The following is a 21,140-nucleotide window of genomic DNA, read 5'->3' on the forward strand; positions in this document are numbered from 1 at the left end:
GGCCTGCCAACGCCAAACGGTACAAAACTGCGCACACTCGCGGGCAAAAAGGCAATAAACAAACAAAACAAAACAACCGATCGTTTCTGAACCCCAGCCAGCTCCGAAACAACGTTTTCAGGAGCGGATACCGAAAATACGAGGTAGGGTTACTTCGGCCAAGGCGCCGCGAGCAAGCAGCGTACGCAGTCCCTTGCAAAGGTTCGGTCAATACCGAATTTTTTCGGCCTCGATCAAGATGCCTTTCCGGCGAAGTTTGGCGCCAAGTTTGTTCGGCCGGCATCGGGACAAGGTCGACTGGTGGGACGCGTGGGAGTACCCTCCCAGAATCTTCGACCAGAAGTTCGGTGTGGACCTTCGGGACGAAGACCTCTTCGATCGAGAACCCTTTTTCAGGAGACGGCTCGGAGCAGTTTCCCCACGCCGGACCCAGGTGTGTGACGTTCGATTTTCGTAAAGGGCACTGAAACTTCTGCGTGTTTTCTATTATTAATCACCTATTGCCGAGGTAGAGGTCAGGAATAGATTATTACTAAAGAATATAATAGAAGACATCACGTCAGAAACAACTTTACCTTGAACTGAACAACAAACTTAGCAATGTTCCGCGGGAATATTTTAGATGACAGTCATTAAATATAAATAAGCAGTAATTCAACTTTTGGACGCGTATAGTTCTTATTATAATATAATAATAATATTATAATATTATTAACTAGTAAAAAGCTCAACCACAGCCTGTTGCTAGTTCTTAATCCATGGCTCTACCTTTTTTTTTTCTTTTTTTGCATTGAATCTTATGGGTTACATTCACACAATTATCGATTTCTGCTTTTCTTCACGAAAAATCGTAATGTATCCTGGGGATTCTAATTGCCCGGGTATCATAAAGCGCAAATCAATTAGAATATTGATATTTCATTGAAAGCTTTTTATTCCACGGAATGTCCCAGAAAGTTGGCCATGATAACTTGGCTAACTGTGGGGCCGCCGCGACCCAGTAAGAGCATCGAAGTGAGGCACATCACACTACGTCACAGGAGCATTTGAGTTTAGTGTTAACCATGTAGTGGTCACGTGCCTTGCTCCGACGCTCTTATTGGGTCGCGGGGGCCGCAGCCTCCGCAGTCCGCCAAGTTCTCGTGAAACGGAGTAAAGAAACTTTTTTACACCCTTAACGGTGTAAAAATTATGTTTCAGATACTTACCACGTGGCCACGCCATTTCAGCACCCTTGTTGCAAGAAATACAGCCGTTTTAATCGTAAAACAAGGTGCTATTCTATAAAAGACCATTCATTTTCGAGGGGATCGATTGATTGAAGAAACGTTTAATTTCACATTTTACGCACCTGTGGTGCAGCTGCGGTGGGTGAAAAGGGGGGGGGGGGTAATCGGGAGGAGCTACAGTGGAGTGAGGCGAACACCTTTGTAAATGGTGTTTGCATACTGACACCTGCTTCAAACAGCTTTAGCGTTGGTTGTTTTAGCGCCGATTAGTTAGTGCCTGTCCCGATAGTTTTTACTTGGAGATACGCCTGTACTAGTCTCTCTGTGCATGTATGTGGTGCTTGTTGCTTGTAAACTTGTTACATGTAAAAAGCTATCCTTAGGAGTATATGAAGATTGCCAGCATACTAATTTTAGTGTTCACCAGCATCCTAAAAGCGCTACTGTAACACTTAGAGTGTTAGGCTTCGGGCAAGCTGATTTACACCCTTAAAGGTGTTATGGCACGCCAAAAATAAAATAGGAGATAACTATACTGCTAGGACCGATTGTATGTTCCTATAATTCTGCTAAATTTGTTTTGAAAATGGCGCGATAGTTTTGTGAATGAATCGATTTATATGCGGGTCCCTCGGATCCGCCCCTTTTCGAAAAGGCTGCGGTGGCTGGGAGGCTGGTGACGTAGCCAGCCTCCCCCGCGGCGCCCCCTTGCACGCACTCCAGACTCGGTTCCCTTGGCGTCTCAAGCTTCAGCTCTCTCGTTTACCTTCCACGTTTCGAGCATGCGGTCCGTGACGATTACGCCTACGGCATCGCTCGCCTTGTCAAAAGTGTTCGACATTGATCGCAGCAGCGATGAGAGTGACTGCTATTCAAGAGATGTTGGAAGCTGTTAATTTCACTCTAAAAAAAAAAGGGTATCACCTTACACCCTTTTGTCCCATATAATTAGGGTTCGGAGTTTTCGGTTTAAACCGATAAAAACCGATAAAAGTACGCCGAATTCATTTTTGGAAATTCGGTTTTAACCGAAAAAGGTCAGTTTGTGGGTTCAGCGTTTTAGGTTTAAACCGATAAAAGTACGTCTAATCCGTTTTCTAAAATTCGGTTATAACCAAAAAGGGTTAGTTTCTTAGGGCCGCGTCGAGGTGGGTGGGGGAGAGGGGAGGGGAGAGAGGGCTTTGCAAGGTTCAACATTGTGCGACGTCTTCGTAGTTGCCCTCTTCCAAGGTTCAACATGCAACAGAAGAGGTCTTAGATTGGATTTCGCGGGACATCTGTGTCCTTTCTGTGATCGGGCTTAGTTTGTCAAGTCCCTGTTCTTAAAAAAAGTTCGGGTGTCGTGCACTTCAGAAGACATCGAGAAAAGCCATTGATACCTTCTTATCACCCTCTCTCAAACTTCCCTGTGGTCAAAAACATAAATACAATAGATTTTGTTTTGCCATTTCACTGGTTCTGTACGGTCATCACCTCAGACGGTCACGCCGTCAGAATGGGATGGAAAAAGAAGCGTGCTGAAGATTATGCCCGCGAATTCCGCGATATTGAGGTGTGTCCTGGCGGAAGTTGTAGCGAAGACGACGCATATATATCTGCCGTTATTCTTTGAGTGATCATCTGATCCCGTGTCCGATGGTGTTTCTTTCATGTTCACCGAAAAAAACCGGTAAAAGGTTTTGAGAATGAATATACACCGAAAAAAACCGAAAATCGAATTTTAAAATAAACACCGAAAAAAGTACGCCGAATTTTGAAAAAATAAAAACCGAAAACGCGGAACTCTACATATAATACACCCCAAAAATTCATTTCGACGTACAGCGCCCTATAGTCGAACAGACGGCACCAAATTTTACCAGGGGCTTGATAACGGTGCGATATAACTTATTAAATTGTTAAAGTACGTATCAAAAACCAAAGAAAGAAAACACGGAGCTTTTGCAGTACGGCGAAGAAAACTCAGATAATCTTTTTTGTAGTCAATAATACGTACATCAGCTATCTTAATAAGTTGTACCACACGGCTATCAAGCTCCTCGTAAACTTTGGGGCCGCCTGTTCGATTATGGGGCGCTGTACGTCGAATTGAAGTTTTGGGGGTGTACTATATGGGACAAGGGGTGTAATATTACACCTTTTTTTCTGAGAGTGTTTAACTGCGACCCGCTAGAGACCAGCTCCAACTCGCCGTGGTCACCGTCGTCCGGGAACATCTCGCAGGCGCATGCAGGGTGGAAGGTCAACGGCCCCGGGGCGAGAGCGAGAATAGCGTTCGGGTTCCCGAGTCGCGTGAGCGGTTTTGATCGTACACCCGTGAGCGAAATGAAGGTGAACAGCCCTCTTCTTGTTTTTGACGCTCCTGCAAGTTTTGGAACAAGCTCTGTTCCAGAAGAGGGCTAGAACGCAAAAATTAGACCCCAGGCCATGTACCATTTGAGACGTTGAGAGTTAATATAGCTTTAGGGAGCCGTAAAACAGGCAAGAAACCAGGTAAGGTGTTCACCTCCATATTGCCGGCGGGTGTAACGCGGCTGCCGCGGCGAGGAGAGCTTGGGAGATCATGGAGCGCTTTGAATGAGCTTTCATGATCACGTGGTATATGGACACCATGGTGGCGGCAGCTTGCGCCACCTAGCATAACATTTCGTCATATCTTATTTTTTTTTTAATTAGTATATATTTTGTTATAACAGAAACCTCCCCCCCCCCCGCCCTTTTTAAAATTGCTTACTTTTATCTGTATTTTTTTACACTTCTCTATATCTTTTCCATCAATCTTCCAATCTCCCCTTAGTTACCGCAATTCTTTTCCTATCCATTCGTCCATCCATGTCCGGAAACACCCCCCCCCCCCCCCCCCCCCCCAAGTGCCCCCTCCAAATCCGTAGTCATCCGTGCCTACTTCCTGGAATTTAGCCCTATATGTTTTCGTCCTTATCACCCTCGTTTAAGCTTCAAACAGCAAAGAGCTCTCCACTGAATTATCATACAGCTGTTCCTTCTTTATTTCTTGTTTTTGTGCCCTGTACATTGTTAAAGCTGATTTCCCCTGCATTCTCTCTTCCCACAATTTCCTCTCAGTTTCCTTTACTCCCTTTTCTGCTGATATGTTCTGATCGGCTCCATCTCGTTTGCTTGCGGGTTCGGTTTGTCCACTTAGTATTTAGACTTTTCATATTTAGGAACTTGAACACCCCCCCCCCCCCTTTTTTTTTTCCGCTGCCCACCGTGTATCCTCAATTTCAGCTAGTCTTAGTTCAAATTTCACTTTACTGATCGCTTCTCTACTCTCAAAAGATGCCCAACCCATATCCCCCTGTACTCCCTATTTGGTGTATTCCCATGTGCCCCCAATGCCAACCTACCCACACTCCTTTGCTTTATCTCTAAACCTGCCAGGATTTCTGACCTCTGATTTCTGGTGTGACTAACTTGGGCAGTGTTGCCTGGTCGCCAGACGAAAATGATAAAAATTCGTAAATTGAATATTCCAATTACCAGGGCTCTAAAATCGCGTAACTTGGTGTATCTACTAAGTAGCCTATGAGCATTTCATTTTAAGAATAATCTATCCGTTTACTTTTCGTGTCATAACCCCTTTAAAAAAAGCACTAAACTACTTTCTATGATAGCCTATGGTCATAACTCGATCAAAATCTAAGCATCCTAATAAAAAAAACAAAAAAAAATTGCAATCATACGGGGCTGATATCTCTATCAAGATCGGCTACCTCAGAACTAGCCTCAGAACTAGCAGACACGAGAGGGCGTCGTCGGACAAGAAGGGTTTCTCCACGTCCGATGCCGCTGTCCGGTGTCTGCGATAGTTCCAAGGTCATCAATCTTTGATACCGATTTCGATAAATAAATCGGCCAAGCATGATTGTAACAGGGGTGGAAGCGGGCTAGAGCCTTTTGTATCAGGGCTGGGAGCAGTAAAAGTCCCACTTTGGAGCAGTTTTGGAGCAGTAAAAGGCTCGCTTTAGAGCAGCTCGGGAGCAGCAAAAATAAGTTTTGTAGCCGTAGAAGTGGGTTTTGGAGCAGGTCACGGAGGTCAAACAGGTATCTAAAAGTGATTTGTTGTTTCTAAATGTGAAAATGTAGCAAACATATATGCATGCACATCCCAGAATAATTTTCAAGCAACATACATACACACCTTTCTATTTCTATTGCATTGAAATATGGAATATTGGCAATTTATGCAAAGGAAAGGCTTTGAGAACCATTCCGGCAGCAGGCAGAGTCATGATAGACTTTATATGGGAGGCCCCGACAATAAAAGCCTAACTTGAGCCACGCCAGTACAAAACCGTCTACTTAATAGACCAATTGTAAACATGTATCCAGAAAACTAAACCACTGCAAGGTGTCAGATAAACTACCTTCGCTGACTACAGTTTTTGTTTAATAAATAATACACATGTTCAATCAGTGCTTTAAAAGCCCTATATCAAGTTTAGTAACAAAATACAAGGCTACTGACATTTGACAAAAATTCAGATGCCAAATAAAATGTGTATTTTATATTTTTAGAATACCACAGTCACTCGTACATATGCAGCTTTAAGCATCGACTAGAAGAGCAACGCAACCTTATGTACTCCATAAAATGCTGTGCATTGCGTGTCTCCATAAAAAACATTAAGGTACCACAACATGTTTCAGAATAAAGCAGTCCTTGCTGACTTGTTTTCATTAAATACAAATGTTCTTAATCCGTGTTCATAAAATACAGTAATCCCTACACCCAAGTTAACATACAAAGCTATATCTATATTACTTTAGATGGAAAAATATATTGTCTTAAAAATATCACAGCCACTAATACATATGCAGCATAAACACTGACTAGAAGAGCCCACAGGCTCCATGTTAAAAAAAAAGGGTTGTGACTAAGCTGAATCTGTGTAATTTAGAAACAACTGAAGTTCACCTTTTTTTTCACAGTTTGAAGAGCAGAGTCAATTTCTTTTATGCGCTCGAGTACTTTGGGCAGTTAAGAGTTCACATCACTTAGCAGGAGGTGTCCACTCCCCACCTTGTCCATGTCCTTAACTGCCTCACCCTTGCTTATGAGTTCTTGTACACTCAGTAGAAGCGCTTTAAGAGAAGACAGTTTGAACGAGACTGAAAATGAGATGTAGCTGATCAGGCGCTGATCCCTGCGGGGCAGGCTGCCTTCTTACGTGACAAAAAGCCCACCAACTTCTCTCTACCCTACCCAACCCCCAACCCCCCAACCCCCCCCCCCCCCCCCCCAACCAGATACACCTATACCCGAAACTTGTACGAGTAGAGTGGCTATAGCAAGTTAAGGTGCGCTCACTACAGGAATCGGCAGCGCGGGAGTGTTGTACGGCATTTCTGACGTCACCCCCACTCCTCCACGCTAAAGGAAAGAAACAAAAAACTGTGTAGCACTGCCAATTAACCAACTCGCTTAAGATCGCGGGTATTGTTCTCGCCAGTGGTCTGACGGCGGGAGACAACACACGGCAGCGTGCACATTCGCGCACACAATGATGGTTTTGGTTTCGTTTTGACAAGATAAATTGAGCTCGAGAACGGATGTGCCTGTGCTCGCGATTCTTCACGGCTAAGCGTCCAAATATGGTAGGCTACCAAATAACATGTAAAGCTAGTAAAGACCACTTACTTCTGCTCATGTTAATGGCCAAGGTAGCCCACCGGTGCTGAGGCACCAACTCCCACGATCACGGCAAATCGGGACCACGGGCAACTGCATGCGCGCTCCAACCGCGCCAACCAACTATGCCCGAAACCAAACCGATGTGTTCGTATATCAAGCTCTTTGTAGTAAAAAACGACATCGCACTCTCGATGAACTAAAATCGACGCCTCGCCCTGAGATTACACGTGGTTCGGAGCCCCAGTCGAGTTGGTACGAGTCACCCGCAGTGACACCTAAGCAAAAGTACACACCACATGGTGGCCCGTGGCCAACCGTTTTCCGCCAAATTTAGAGAAAACAAAAAAAAACAAAAAAAAAAGTTGAAATTGCGTTTTGGAGCAGGCTGGCGCAGGGAAGTGAATTGGCGCAGGGTGGCGCAATTGGCGCAGCGCTTCCACCCCTGTTGTAATGTTTGGTTTCTTAGGATGCTTGGAGTCCATAGATTGAGTTATGACCATAAACAGACTACTGCAGAAAGTTGTTTACTACCCCTTTAAAGGCGTAAAAATATTTAATGTGTAGCATGCCTAAGAGCAGGATGCTATTCTCAGACACCTACGTGGTCGATCGGACATTATTATGCTAAAGCTACGAAACTAATGCAAAGTTAAAAAAAAAAAAAAAGCTGAAAGCACTGTGCAGACGTCACTTAATTCATTTATTAAAAAATAAAAATGTTGGCACCTTCGTTTGATCCACACATCACTTCTTCCTCCATCCCAGCAAACGACGGCCATTGGCGACGGATGCTCTCGTTCGACGGGTGTCTCGGAGGTCGTTAACGACGACTCCAAGTTCGAAGTTCGGCTCGACGTCAGTCACTTCAAGCCGAGCGAGATCACGGTCAAGCTGGTGGGCACTGACGCCGTTGTCGTGCACGGCCGACACGATGAACGTCAGGACGAGCATGGCTTCGTGAGCCGGGAGTTCACGCGGCGCTACATGCTGCCGCCGGATGTGAACATCGACGACGTCGTCTCCGAGTTCGTGGCCGAAGCCGACGGCGTGCTCGTCGTCCGCGCCGCCAAGAAGTCGCCCGAGCCCGCTGCCGTCCAGGAGCGCGTCGTTCCCATCGCCGTTCTGTCCACGACCAGCAAAAACGAATAGGAAAAATATTTGTGTTTGGCTTAAGCACGACGCAAAGGCTAAGCCTTATCCCCTACCCGATTTCAACGGAAGAAGGCCCCGTTGTTTACAATTTCGCCGGAATCTCCGTCGAAATTTTGATGGTTGTTGACTTGCCTCAGAATTGTTTGAACATATCAATAGGCACAGCTGAACTATAGTCCGTTGCAACCTAAGAACGAAGGGCGAGGAGGAAGCAGACGGAACGCAGGAGAAGAGAGGGAGAACCTCCTCCTCTCTTTAGCATTCCGTCTGCTTGCTCCTCTTCGGCCCGTCTTACCCTCGCCCTTCGTTCTTAGGTTGCAACGAACTATAGTACGCCGAACCGACTTGTTTCAAAAGGCCATTGAGCAACACTGGCGGTCGCCAGTTCTTAACAAAGTTATGGAATTTTCACACTTAATCCTCACTGCTCTCTTTTTAATTTTTTAAAAAAGGAAAAGTTTTACTGGCAACACCGAAAGCGTGATGACAGATGTTTTAATTCGAAAAGTGCAACCCATTCCCGATGGGTTACAAGAAATCGGTTGGAGTGAAATGAATGCTGGGGAAGTTTGCTCCAGTAAAACGAAAAAATAAATGAGAAACATATACTACCAGTGGCAGATTAAAAAATGTGGGGGGGGGGGGGGGCAGGGGGGTCCGGATGTCCTGACGCCTACCCCCCCCCCCCCCCCCCCCCCAGCCATGAATTTCATGTGCATAAAATTGTAGTGCAGGGCAAAAGGGGGGGGGGGGGGGGGGGGGTTCAAACATTTCATATGCTGACCCCCCCCCTCCCCCTTCCCACTCCCCCCCCTCCTCTGGAAACACATGCATCCACCCCTGCATGCTAATGTTATTTTGGACTGCCTGCTCGACTTGCAAATTCCACATGTGACATGAAAAGTGCGGGGAGATTTTAACGTTGATTTCGGCATCACTTCTGTCTGCCGTTCGCTCAATGACTATTCTGAACCGGAAGATAACAAAAGAACATGCCGGGAACAGTAAATCCCAAGCAGTCAGACTACAACAGTCAGACTAGCAGTCAGATTACAGCATTGACGGGAACCCGCTTTCGTGCGAATGGAATATGCGAGCAAAAAGCTAGGCCAATATTCCTGAAAAAAACGGTTAAAGTACAGGCGAGCTGGTGGATATTTACCATGATAGAACTTAACCTGTGACTGGGGTAGAAACAGAAACTTAAAAGTAGAAGGGACAGAGACAAGTGAAGAAGAGACGTTCTCTTCTTCATTTGTCTCTGTCCCTTCTACTTTTAAGTTTCTGTTTCTACCCCAGTCTCGGGTTAAGTTCCATCATGGCCAATATTCCATTGCTCTGAGGAGCTATCGAGAAATAGCGCAGAATCTAAGCCCATGTTCGGCACGGCCGCTAGGCCTTACGTGGAAGCTAGGCCTACATTTGTTAGGGACATCAGAGGAGCAACATCTCTGAAAAATTGTATCTAGAAGATTTGGGCACAGCTTTGAAATCCTGAAATGAAATACAGTCGAATCTCGTTAATTCAAACTGGAGGGGGGCCGAAAATTTGACTAAAGCAAATTTTGAATTATCAGGAATTTCCTCCCATAGAGACGCATAGGATGGGACCAGCATGTTAGTTTGAATTATACGCAAGTTTGAATTAAGAAAGTTTGAATTAATGAGAGTCGACTGTAAAAAGAGCCGGGAATGGATTAAGTCAGCAACTCCTGATAATTGTTTTGCATACGATTGGTTTATAAATCATGGAATACGCTCAAATGAATCAATCTCACACACACAACAAAGAAATTGAGTGTGGACAAAAAACTTGCTTATTTGCACCAAGAAGTCACAATAAAAAATATTCCAACTAAACCTTTCACCTGCCCTCTTTCATCCATATCTACCAAATAGCACAGCCATCGGTTGCTTGACATTCTATTTCAGAAATGAACCTATAATGATTGTGGTAATAGCTGGCAGCTTGGCCTTTTACGCTGCCAAGTAAAGTGTCTCAGTAGGCTGCGCACTTGGCCAGACAAAATGGCATCATGTTTGTAATGTCCAATTGAGGCAAAATCCTCCGTCAACACATGGCAGTGATAAATGTTTGAGAGTTTCACACTTTTCTCCAATTATGACAAGGAAAAAACTACAGTTTTCCCTCTCAAAATTGGAAAGTTAATTTTTTTAGACCCATTCAGATATTGCATATAAAAAAACAATGCTAAACATTTTTAAATGCAATACAGCATGCTTACATGTAATGAACAGACAAACTCTTTCATTTATTTCTCATATCTCTTTTTCCCTCCTTTTCATACCACCGTAGCCAACCCCTTCCACTTCTGGTGATACAGTAAAACCTCGTTATAACAAAGTTGAAGGAGCGGTCATAATTATTTCGTTATAACCATTAGTTTGTTATAGCCAATGTCCATTTCTTCCCAATATTAGCAAGCAAGGGAAATTATGATTGCTTTGTTATATCCATTAGTTTGTTATATCCCATTTTGTTATAACGAGGTTTTACTGTATTCACCATCCTGCCCAAATTCTTGACTTTGGAAGTAATTCAGTTTAACACATAATGCCCAATAACTGTGACTGCAATGCCATTAAGAGGATGAAAACAAAACCCAGTTCTTTTCGGAAGGATCCAGCCTAAATTACAAGTAGCTTTCACCCTATGCAGTGGTCAGAAATGAAAGTGCAAAACGGTTCTCACAGCTTGAGCATTTACTTTCAATTAACTTCTCCATTTCTTCCCCAAGGAAGATCCCCAAACTGCCTCTTTCCCATCGCTTGCCAAAGTTAAAAAAAAAACAAAAAAACTTCTGAACAGTTGTTTTTCTATGTGGGAAGCAACTTTCCCAAACTAACCTCTTCCCTGTTATTTTTCCCATTGGGAAACAGCTTTCTCCCTATTGTTTCCAAACGGGTAAGATACCGTCCTGTTGCCATAGAAACGTGGCAACATGTTTTCGCTTTACTCCTTCTCACTGCTGCTAAGTTCACGCACGCCGGTCCTGTGGATGTCCCATGGGAGTGCATTATACTTCGTTTCAGCTTCAGTACAGATGCACCCGACGCTTTGAGCTTATGGGATCATTCAAGCAGTGTCAAAAGCGGAAGTCACTGGGCCTTTTTGTTTATGATTGGGATATCGTGGAATTATTATTTTACAGAACGCGTACAAAAACATGACGAACACCATGACGGTGCCCTTTTGACGCTGTCTGATTGGTCCCATCAGCTCATAGCGTCGGACACGTCTGGACTTAAGGTGAAACGAAGCATACTAGTTCCCTATTTGTAGCATTTGCCCTCCCCGTCGTTATGTCCAAGAACTGCCACCCAATGCAGCTGACGCAACGTGTTGGGCCGCCTAGTATGCCCCGACCAGAGCCGCTCTGTTCCTTCTGCACCACTTCACCCATTTTATCCTCTTCGGCTCTGAGCCGTACTCTTGCCCAGGCAGGCACGACCTTTCGACTAGGTAGGTTAGTCCACGGTAGAACGGCAGTGCTTCCCCAGAAAGGCTCAACATGTCTAGAATAGGAAAGAAAATTTTGCACACCATAACTTTCAGCACCGGCTGAGTGACACGAGGGAGTGAGCAAGAATTACAATATTGCACGCCCAACGGCGTGCAGCATCTCCATACATCTCGATATGTACTAATTTCTTTCTCTCTTATGTAGTGCCCACACAGGCCCTCAAGGATCAATAAATTATGACAATCATTATTTTGTAGCGGGGAACGGCTTCCCCAAATGCCACTTTCCCACCATTTCCCTAATTATTCGTAATTATTTTACAAAGGAAAACCGCTTCCTTAGTCGCCTCTTCCCCATTATTTCTTTAATACAGCTGCTTCTTCCCTATTAGTCTGCAACAAAGAAGACATCTTCCCAAGTTGCCTCTCCCCTATTGATTCCACACAAAAGAACTGCACAGTGGAAAATGGCTTCTCCAGTTGCCTCTTCCCCATTATTTCCCCAGCTGGGAAGAAGCTTCCCCAAACTAAGCCAACTAAGGAAGAACGGGAGGCAGGCGTACCACTTCTTGCATCTTGTCCTGCCACAGATGGCAGTCCCCATTCAGCTGTAGAAAATGGCCACAGTCGGATCCTCATGCTGCACCGTGAACAGCACTTCCCTAAACTTGTCCAGGAGGGCCAGCAAATGAGAGCGCCTCACATTCTCTTCGTACATAATCTCTTCAAGATGGTGTTTTCCCCTGAACATCGGGCACAACCTGCGTCACAAAGGAGGAATGAATGGTGGTGTCCCTTCAGAATACCCCTGGGCCCATTTTCTCGAACGCGAACCGTGGTTTGAAGTTAACTATTGTCCCTAGAAAGGGGAATTCTAGGTCACGTGACTTGGAGAGCAGGGGCGCCGAGGGAGGAGCAGTACCTAGAAGCAAAATGGCCGTGGCGTCGCTCAACGAGGGGTAATAATTCTGCTTGGTACTGCTGAACATTCATTTCGATCCGGCTGTTATATTAATGATGCACCATCAACCTATTAGCACTTCAAGCAAAGCGGTAGTTAAGAGGGACTACTAAACTAACCGACGGCAGCATTCCGCGAACGCATCACTCTTCAGCAGTCCGGGATCCAAGACATATGACGGTACATAAGCCTTGCAAGTGTTTTTATGGTGAGTAAAAAAATGTTTTGCGAACGAGTGTTGGTGTATATTTATTCTAACACGTTTAATTTGTTACACTATGTATGCCAACTCGTGAGCAGCGATTACTTTGCGGAGAAAGGGGGTTATCCACGATAAAATCTTTGTTCCTGGTGAACAGCTGGGACATTGTACTGCTTTTTTTTTCTTTTTTGTTCGCAGTGCGCCGAGAGTATGCCGACAGCATTGAGGTTTCTACATATCCCCGGTGGTCAGCGATTCAACGGTGACGAGAAGCTTAGCTTTTCGTCACCGGTGGATCGGTTGGGCAAATGGAAGACAGGGCAAACAGTTGAGATCAGCAGGAATCGCAGAAACGTGCGTTGCATGTAACAAAAACGAGACTATATACAGCACCGACGTTGCCAGACTGGAAGGAACACGGGAAAGTTATGCGTTGTTTATGGCGAAACATATTTAAGGATATGTTTTTTAGACTTTCGAATATTCGTCGAGAAACTATGGCATAGTAGCTAAAATTTCTTCGTACCATCGGAAGCAAATAAATTGGTCTTCAAGTACAACATTACTATATTTTGATTTAAAATACCATACTAGATCGATAACAAACAGCGGAAAAAGAGAATAAACAAAATGACTGGCTTGTTTTACAGATAGATGGCGCATCTTATTGCCCAATCAAAAATAATTATTGTTGTTCTATATCCAGCCGTTTATTACAGTACCTAGGTACTTTTTCCTTCCTAGGCACCGTGGTTTACCAAAATGGGTTTACCATCGCTTCGAGAAAACCGGCCCTGGTGTCACCAAGTTCCCACAGACCACCCACATATCTTGAGAAACGGTGTAATTTTCAATGGGCAAAGCCTGCTCATTTATGTTATCCCGTTAATGCTGCTCAACTCTTGATAAGTACCAAACTTGGGTTTAAACTGAGTCCTCTATCACACAAAGCATTGGTTGTCGAGATTTTTAATTGTCGATCACTGTCGCCATGGTGAAACAACCAATGTACAGGGTGTTAAAGGGCCCCTGAAAATAAAAAAATAAAAAGTGTTTTTAAGCAATCTGGTTGGAACACGCGTGTAAAAAAATTTAATTTTACGCAAAAAAAAAATCTTTTAGAGCAATATTGCCGGCGAGAATTATTTGAAATTCTGCGCGCAAAGTTCATGACGTCAAGGGTCATTCCGGAATGACCATCTTGGTTGTGAAGGCGAAGCCGACCCACCTCTCCTCGACGCACCCGAAATGCCGAGAGAAAACAAGTGGCAAGGAGGCGATTGCCCACTAAATTGTGTCTCGCGTCGTCAATATTGGTCTCAAAAAATTTTTTTTGCATAGAATTTATTTTTTGACACGCATGTCCCAACCAGACTGTTAAAAAAAGAAATCTTTTTTTTTTTCTTTTAAGGGTTTTTTTAAGGGGAAACACTGCTCTGGGAGGCAAAAAATGCTAAAGAGACACATTTTTTAAATTGTGTTTTTGAAGGTCGACAGGCACTTATCATCTTGTCCTGATGTCTTTTGTGAAATAGGTCTCTTTTATCTTTAATAATTGACTTGAAAATACAATAGAATGCATCTGCACATATTTTTTTGCTATTATTTCAGGAGGAAATATTTACCCACTTTGCCATTCTATGAAAGCTGTATCTCGACTTGAACAATCTTCGTCATTTTTTCTTTCTTCAGTAAGTGTATGTGTGAGGTGTCCAATTATGAGTACAAATATGTTAAATATAGCATCAGGTTTTTTTTAGATGCCTTTCTGTACTTCCCGCATAAAATCATTTTTAAACTGTTAAATTCAAAACTGCCATTAAAAAAACTTCTAGTTTATCCTAGAGGTAATCTGTAACAGGCTTGAGCTGAGCTAGTTGGTTCATAGTTCACTTAAGGCCAGCTGAACAAGAAAAAACATACACATAAAGAAAAGACCATTCACACCGCTGGACTAACAACTGATTTATCCTAGAGCTTTCGCTTATAGCTTATTGGATTCTACAAACCTTTAAGTTTACCTAGATATAGATATATAGATATTTTTAATATTAGTATTTTAAGTTGTCTTAATCGTTCCCATGATCATTGCAAATGAAACTTTTAATATTTACAAAGCTAGTTAGGCTACATCAAGACCCAGTAGTACATAATTTTAGTCAGATTGTAAAAGCAGATAAGCTATGTAAATTTCATTTGAATTGAATCCCAAGTTATATAAACAAAGCTCTAGAAGCCGTGCTGCCCCTTAATTGCGGCATCGGGAAGCTTTGGCGATATCGTGCTTGCTCTGTCGTGGACCGTTTCAAACGTTTCTGGAGGACGGAAGAGCAACTGCCGCGATCTCGGATCAAGCTTCGGAGAACTCGCAACAAGGATTTCAGGCACCGAGATGGCTCGAATGTCGTCATTCTGAAGTGCAACTCAATTAGAGGCTCCGGAATTTTACGTCAGTCTTTTTAAGCACTGCCCAGGGACTACCCTGCGACCCACCTGACAAACAGCTGCCGATCCTCGAGGTTTCGGTAGGCGGGTATCCTGTTGACCGCCTCCTGCTCCTCCCATGAGAGGGGGTCGGCGGGCGACAGGTCCTCGTCCGAGGCGCACTTCGACGACTGGCTGGATTGGCTCGGGCTGCCCACCATCGAGTCCTCGCTGGGCACTGCACCCAATCCCTGAACGTCAGTCGCTACCTGGGCCTCCAAATAATATTAATAAAAATCTCTATTGGTTCATTGCAACTGGTCCAAAACTGCACCTTTACATTTGTATACCTAATCCTAGATGCATATTGCTTTGCAATTTGTACAACACACTTTTCAAGTGGTTTTTGTGAAGTTAAAGCAGCAACTGCCACGCAACACTGGGCTCCTATCTCAACGGAAGCCGTGCTGTGATAACGGCACAACACCAAAGGAAGATTGGCAAAAACAGCATCTGCACACTGTTTGAGACAAGGACATTAATTACAAATTAGAAAGATGAAGCACACGAGAGACACACACAAGATTGGGCTAGTTTTACTCATATGTTTACTGCATTTTAAGCTTCCTTTCTCGTTTTAACACCGAAAGTACCTTAACAGAATAGTATTGACCTAATTCTGACGACTTGGAAGTACATCTAGATTTACACCACACTTGGTTCTGTATGGGCAGTGTAAAAAAAGAAAACTCCTCGGGTGTAAACTCGTTGCCCAATGGCAATGGTGCACGGGTTCCTCATGCAGTGCATCCCGTGCGGCCCACCCACAACAGTTCCACTTATAAAAAAACACATATGGAAGAGGTGACAAATTTCAAGCAGGCTTACGTGTAAATGCTAGTCCACTTATAACAAAGCTCCCCCTAAAAAAAAACAGTCTACAAAACTTCAATGTCCGCTAATAGGCGCGTTGCACTCTATTCGGCTGGGAGGAGGCGACACATGCGGTTGCTTCCGCTCACCGGAGCCACTGAAGTCCGACTGGCTCGTGGCCGGCCGCTGAGCCGCGTGGGGGTCGGCCAGAAACGGCCGTGAGCCCAGGAATCCGTGCGGCTGCTCCGTGGGCACCAGGTACACGTACGTGTGCAACTGCATCAGCACTCGCTCCTGAAGCATCCACACCAGGATCTGGAGGAGCTGCTTCTAAAAGAGTGGAAAGGCCACAAAGGACCGCGCTGGAACTTCTTCGATCACCGAGGTGTGAGGAACGAGAGTCTAAAAATTACGGAACTTTGTCTACAGCGTGTTTCCAAGCACGATTCGGGCATGAAAAAAATTTTTGCGTAAATAAACCGACGCACGGAGTGTGTTGCGACTTTTCACAGAGGTGAGTGAAATTCACTCACCTCTGATTCGAGCGTGGAATTCGAATACTCATAGTATTCAAATTTCCTAAATGTGGGTTTCAGAGGAAAAAAAAGAAAAAAAAGCCTAAAAGATCTTGCTTTGTCCATTCCGAGGCAAGAAAACGGTGGAAACCTTCCGGTCGACACCACTACTCACAAATGCTGCGACACACACTCGGATCGGCTGGATTCGCTTTCAGGTGCTCGTCTTAAGGAAGTTTTCACGCATTTGTTTTGTTTCGTGCGACCCATGAGTACCAGCTTCGACCGGACAGTTTTTATCGTTTGTTTTTTCTCCGTGCATCGGGAAAGACAGGATTTTCTTTTAGGCTGGCATTCTTTTTCTAAAACCCACGCTCATGAAATATGGGCGCAATATAATCAAGCCCTAAAGACAGCTTTGTGAAGAGTTTCACTGCACCCGATTCATTGGTTTATTTACGCTAGTTTTTTTACATCCCAATACCGCCCGGACATGCTCTGTACACGTGGAGTACAGGACAGACCACAGCCCGTTCCCAGCGAACCGCGTACACTTGAACAGCAGATGCCCGTACCCACCGCAGATGGGTATGGGCGGTAAAGCGGGTTGACCAAACATCTTCGCAGGTATGAGAGCTCTCAAGAGCCTCAGTGTTCTCTTGCCGAGTTCTAGCTGTGAGTGAATTTTTTCTACATATTTTCTCATGGAAAGCGCACAGATGTGGGCCCAACTGCAGGCTGCGGAAGACAACCATTGTGATTTGTACACAGCAGGACTGACAACTTAAAATTTCTCAGATTTACAGCAACATCAGTTCCTTGATGCTTGCAACACATTGTGCGATACTGTAAGCAACATTACTTTCAAGGGCTCAATATTTTTTGGGAATTTTTAAGGTGTGGGTATCGGGATTATTTCGAGGGGAACTAAAGTTTGCGACTTGCAGCGGTGTGCTATGCATTCTTTACCGTGGCGTAATATGTACATGAGACCAGCTTTTTCTTACACTATTCGAATCACAAAAATTAAGTTGTTTACAGTAAACACATTCAAAAGGGGGGTCCGCACGTGACCCCTAAGAGAGTTGGGTGACCCGTGGTGGTCACCCATGGTGGGTGACCCACTCTACTCACTCTCTCGTTCTTGAGGTCCATGGGGTCGTTGAGCTGCGAGAGGGTGGTCGGCAGAGAGAACTTGGACATGAACGCCGGCAGCGACACGCCAGGGAACATCTCGGCAAAGCGCTCGTGGACCGGAGAGTTGCTGCGCCCACATCCGGCCATCACTAAGTCACACACACCGCAAATCCCAGACACGTGGCATATGCCTTACAAAGACCGCGCTCGTCTCCAGCGAATATCGTGAACTCTGTAGCAGTTGTCACTAATCACCTCTGAAAATCGTCAGTTTCCTGTAGAGTGGTATCTACTGTTCTCAAAAACCAGCCACTGACGAGAAACTGTTCGAATGGCAAGTTTGCATTTTGTGCTCAGGCAACTGTGAGGTAGGTATGCCACGGATCCCTAATACACATGGTACGCCTTATGAAGACCGTGGTCGCCTCCAACAGATATCGTAAACTTCCTGTCTGTACCAGTTTTAACTGACAACTTCCATGAACCATCGGCTTTCTGTAGGCTGGTACCTATTGTTCTCAAAACCCAGCCGCCAACGAGAGGTCGGAGAACTAGCAAGCATATTGTGGCGAGGCACCGCGGCACAAGTTCACCTGGCTTCTTGCGGAGGTGTTCTCCAACCCAATGCCCAACAAAACACCAAAGGCCATGCTGAAATGAGCCAAGCAATTTGCTCTTGTTGCTTGCCGTTGTGACCGTCAGCAGGATATCAACGCGAAATGGGCACCTTGCTTGTGTCCTCACCGTAACGTAACCACATAGTAAAATCACAGCAAAACACCATCATCACTCAAGCTGCCTGAATGCATTGATAGATGGACACATAAGAACCCTTTAAATCGGGGGGCAGCTTGCACCACCTAGCGTGTAATCGAAGATCACCGGTGCCACTCTGGATAGCGACATTGCTCTATTGATGGACACGAGATGGGAGCGGGCCTTACGTGTCGGTGGGCGCATTGGGAGCGAGGACATAGCAGTTGCTCTCGCACAACGGATAGATGATGGTCGCCTTGGCCCAGTACACCAGATGTGCTGCCAACTGGAACACCTGAAGAGAACAGATGCCAAGGAACGAAAACCTTGCTTTATTTCACCACATGTTTTCTCATTTTTCTCTTTCATTAATAAGCATCAGTTCTGAGTCAGCACCTGTTTGTTTTACGTTCCTTCTCTTTGTCCAGTCCTTTTATGTGCTGTTTTTATTGTGTTAAGAGGAGTTCCTCATCACGACTGTCACGATCGAGCCGGCATGAAGGCTTTTTCTCGGGCCAAACAAATAAAGCCATAAGGGAAACAGGTGGTGTTCATACTTAGAGTTCATCGACATTTGCATTGCATCGCTGCATTTGGAGAGCAGTGCCTACCCCTCCATTGCTTGTATCTTAGAAGGTGCATGCAGCAAGAGAATTGCAATTAACTTTTTTTGTTTTGGTGCAGGCAACAGTTTGGTCAGATTATGCAACAACTTACATTCTTCCAGATTTACTGAAACTAGGTGATAAATGTAAGTTCTCTGTGTTCTGTCCACTTCACTCGTTCTCACTGCCGATTTCAGTGCTTTCCTGCAGGCTTCGCTCTTTCTTTCATTTTGTCCCACTGGTTTTCCCAACTTGTGTGCTGATTTCCCTGTTTTTTCCCATTTTTCCCCACTGGTTTCCTCATTACCCCGTGTTCTCGGTGACCCCCATCCCTTCAGAAAAAAATACTCGGTAGCCACATTTCTGACCACCCCATCTAAAACGTGGAAATAACCCGGCAAGTGGAAGACTGCCGGCTGGAGTACGTAAACAAAAACAACAAAAAACTAGTGGCTGCATTTTGATCTTTCGATCAAACTTTTGAATCAGAATTGCAATGCCCGAGAAACATTCACTTTTCTTGATATTTTTGTTTTTTTTAAATTTTTATCCAATTCATTACATGTGGTGTCACGCGACCTGACATGACGCGACATGGACACGTGACAACACGGCGTCAAGTAGTGGCGCGACACAAAGTCTGAGTTGGCTTCCGTAAGAATGCGAGTCTGCGCTAAAACGCGAGAGCACCGAACAGAGGAGGGGTGGAGCCCCCAAGAAAGAGACATGCCTGCTTGAGGGAAAGGTCCGTGTCTGCGGCCAGCTGGACAAGGCTCCGCATCGGGCTGGCTGTAAAGATGAGCCGTACCAGAGCAGAAGACGAGTCGTTGGGCAGCGAGTCGGCAAGTTCTCGTGGATCCACAAGCAGCAGGAGGGTGTGGTACGGCCTTGATGTGGAAGACAGGCAAGCCCAAGTTGACGTCCAGTTTTAGGACGGTGCGCGTCATCAAAACCCTACTGAAAGGCCGTGACGTGTGCCACGGCTCCCTTTTCAACATATGACCCAGCTCCCTTGACTTCTCTTTGAAAGGAAAAGGGAATCAAAATGCCCTGGCCATCCCAGTTTTCCCTATTTTTCTTCCTACGGTGCTTCCTCTCCTCTCCCAGTTTGTTGACATTTTTTTTTCTTTGCAGTGTAAAAACAATAAAGCAAACATGTTTTCCCATATTTCCTTTGCAATGTAGTTATTTAAAAAGGCACCAATTCCCTAAAAGTAGGAAAACATGTTCACCAAAAATGTAGCTGTCTGCATTTTTAGCCAGGGTTCTTACTGCACTTGTAAGCAGATAAATTCCTTGAATTTGCTAGTTTTTTCGCAGCTAATAAAAGAAAAAAACTGGAAAAAAAAAAATTCTGGTCACTTTTTTTTTAACCCAGCAGTATTTGAAAGACAGGGGACACCACCTGAGCTGCATGAGGCACTTTTGGATGGCTTCTGCCTGTTTAAGACAAAAAAGAACAAAAAAAAAATCAATGTGACAACGTTAAGTTGAACACCTTCCACAAACGGAAAGAAGTCTAACTTGTACAGAAACCAGAAGTCCACCTTTAGAGAATTTCTGGTGAGCCTCAACCTGTGGACCTTGTGCGGAAGGCAGAAGGACACGTTGATCCACCTGTTTATCCGCAGGTGCACGGAACCGCTGCTGTGCAATCTGGAACGCGGCGGCAAAAGGATATCTGTCACCGACTTCCCATCGCGCACACTACAAGAGATGAAGCATGAAAAGCACTCTAGCCACTGATTGCGAGCTTGCGCCAGGAACAAAGGAAAGAATGGGAGTCGAAAAAACAGCAGCGAGCGTAGAAGTGTCAGCGTAACAGCTGGCTACCACGGGAGTAGTGAGTCGGCAAGACCACGCTGGGCTCTTTATTTTTGGTATCTCAAACGTTCCACCTAAAACTATTGGGCGTCAAACACTTGAAAAACTGACACTCAAAAATCATGCCGTTTTCTTTATCTACACTCAGGGCAAGATTAAACGCAAGTATTTTATAAGTACAGATAAGCGTTCCATCTCGTACATGGACGTAGCAATATGAGATTCAGTTGATACTAATACGTTATACAGCAGCTTTTAAATTTAGTAATAATTTAACGGTCCTCATGTCCGCCCAGTCTGGTTAAAGCTGAGAATAACAGAT

At 44.8% G+C, this 21,140-nt stretch overlaps 2 protein-coding genes across 6 annotated transcripts in view; one reads left to right on the plus strand and one right to left on the minus strand.

Annotated features, from left to right (window-relative positions):
• Positions 1-8,665, plus strand: LOC8041197 (alpha-crystallin A chain). The gene is made up of 2 exons (XM_029967597.4): positions 1-433; positions 7,651-8,665. Exons 1-2 carry the CDS (start codon positions 239-241, stop codon positions 8,032-8,034), a joined length of 579 nt encoding a protein of 192 aa, XP_029823457.2. The 5' UTR covers positions 1-238; the 3' UTR covers positions 8,035-8,665.
• LOC8041198 (GATOR complex protein NPRL3) overlaps positions 7,565-21,140 on the minus strand; it is a 20,654-nt gene continuing 7,078 nt past the window's right edge. For 3 of the 5 annotated variants that reach the window (XM_029967594.4, XM_029967593.3, XM_042286140.1), the window contains 9 exons: positions 20,542-20,650; positions 20,400-20,434; positions 19,725-19,881; positions 18,578-18,684; positions 17,631-17,760; positions 16,131-16,311; positions 15,178-15,346; positions 12,085-12,282; positions 7,565-8,007 (listed from right to left, as the gene is read on the minus strand). In XM_029967594.4, the coding sequence (XP_029823454.1) occupies positions 12,126-12,282; positions 15,178-15,346; positions 16,131-16,311; positions 17,631-17,760; positions 18,578-18,684; positions 19,725-19,881; positions 20,400-20,434; positions 20,542-20,650 (1,045 nt within the window). In that variant the 3' untranslated portion in view covers positions 7,565-8,007; positions 12,085-12,125. Of the gene's footprint in view, positions 8,008-12,084; positions 12,283-15,177; positions 15,384-16,130; positions 16,312-17,630; positions 17,761-18,577; positions 18,685-19,724; positions 19,882-20,399; positions 20,435-20,541; positions 20,651-21,140 lie in introns of those variants that run through there. The other 2 variants (XM_029967596.2, XM_042286141.1) reach the window with 2 other exon arrangements.

This window comes from Ixodes scapularis, unplaced genomic scaffold (genome assembly GCF_016920785.2).
Source record: "Ixodes scapularis isolate PalLabHiFi unplaced genomic scaffold, ASM1692078v2 PGA_scaffold6__148_contigs__length_123643588, whole genome shotgun sequence".
NCBI lineage: Eukaryota > Metazoa > Arthropoda > Arachnida > Ixodida > Ixodidae > Ixodes > Ixodes scapularis.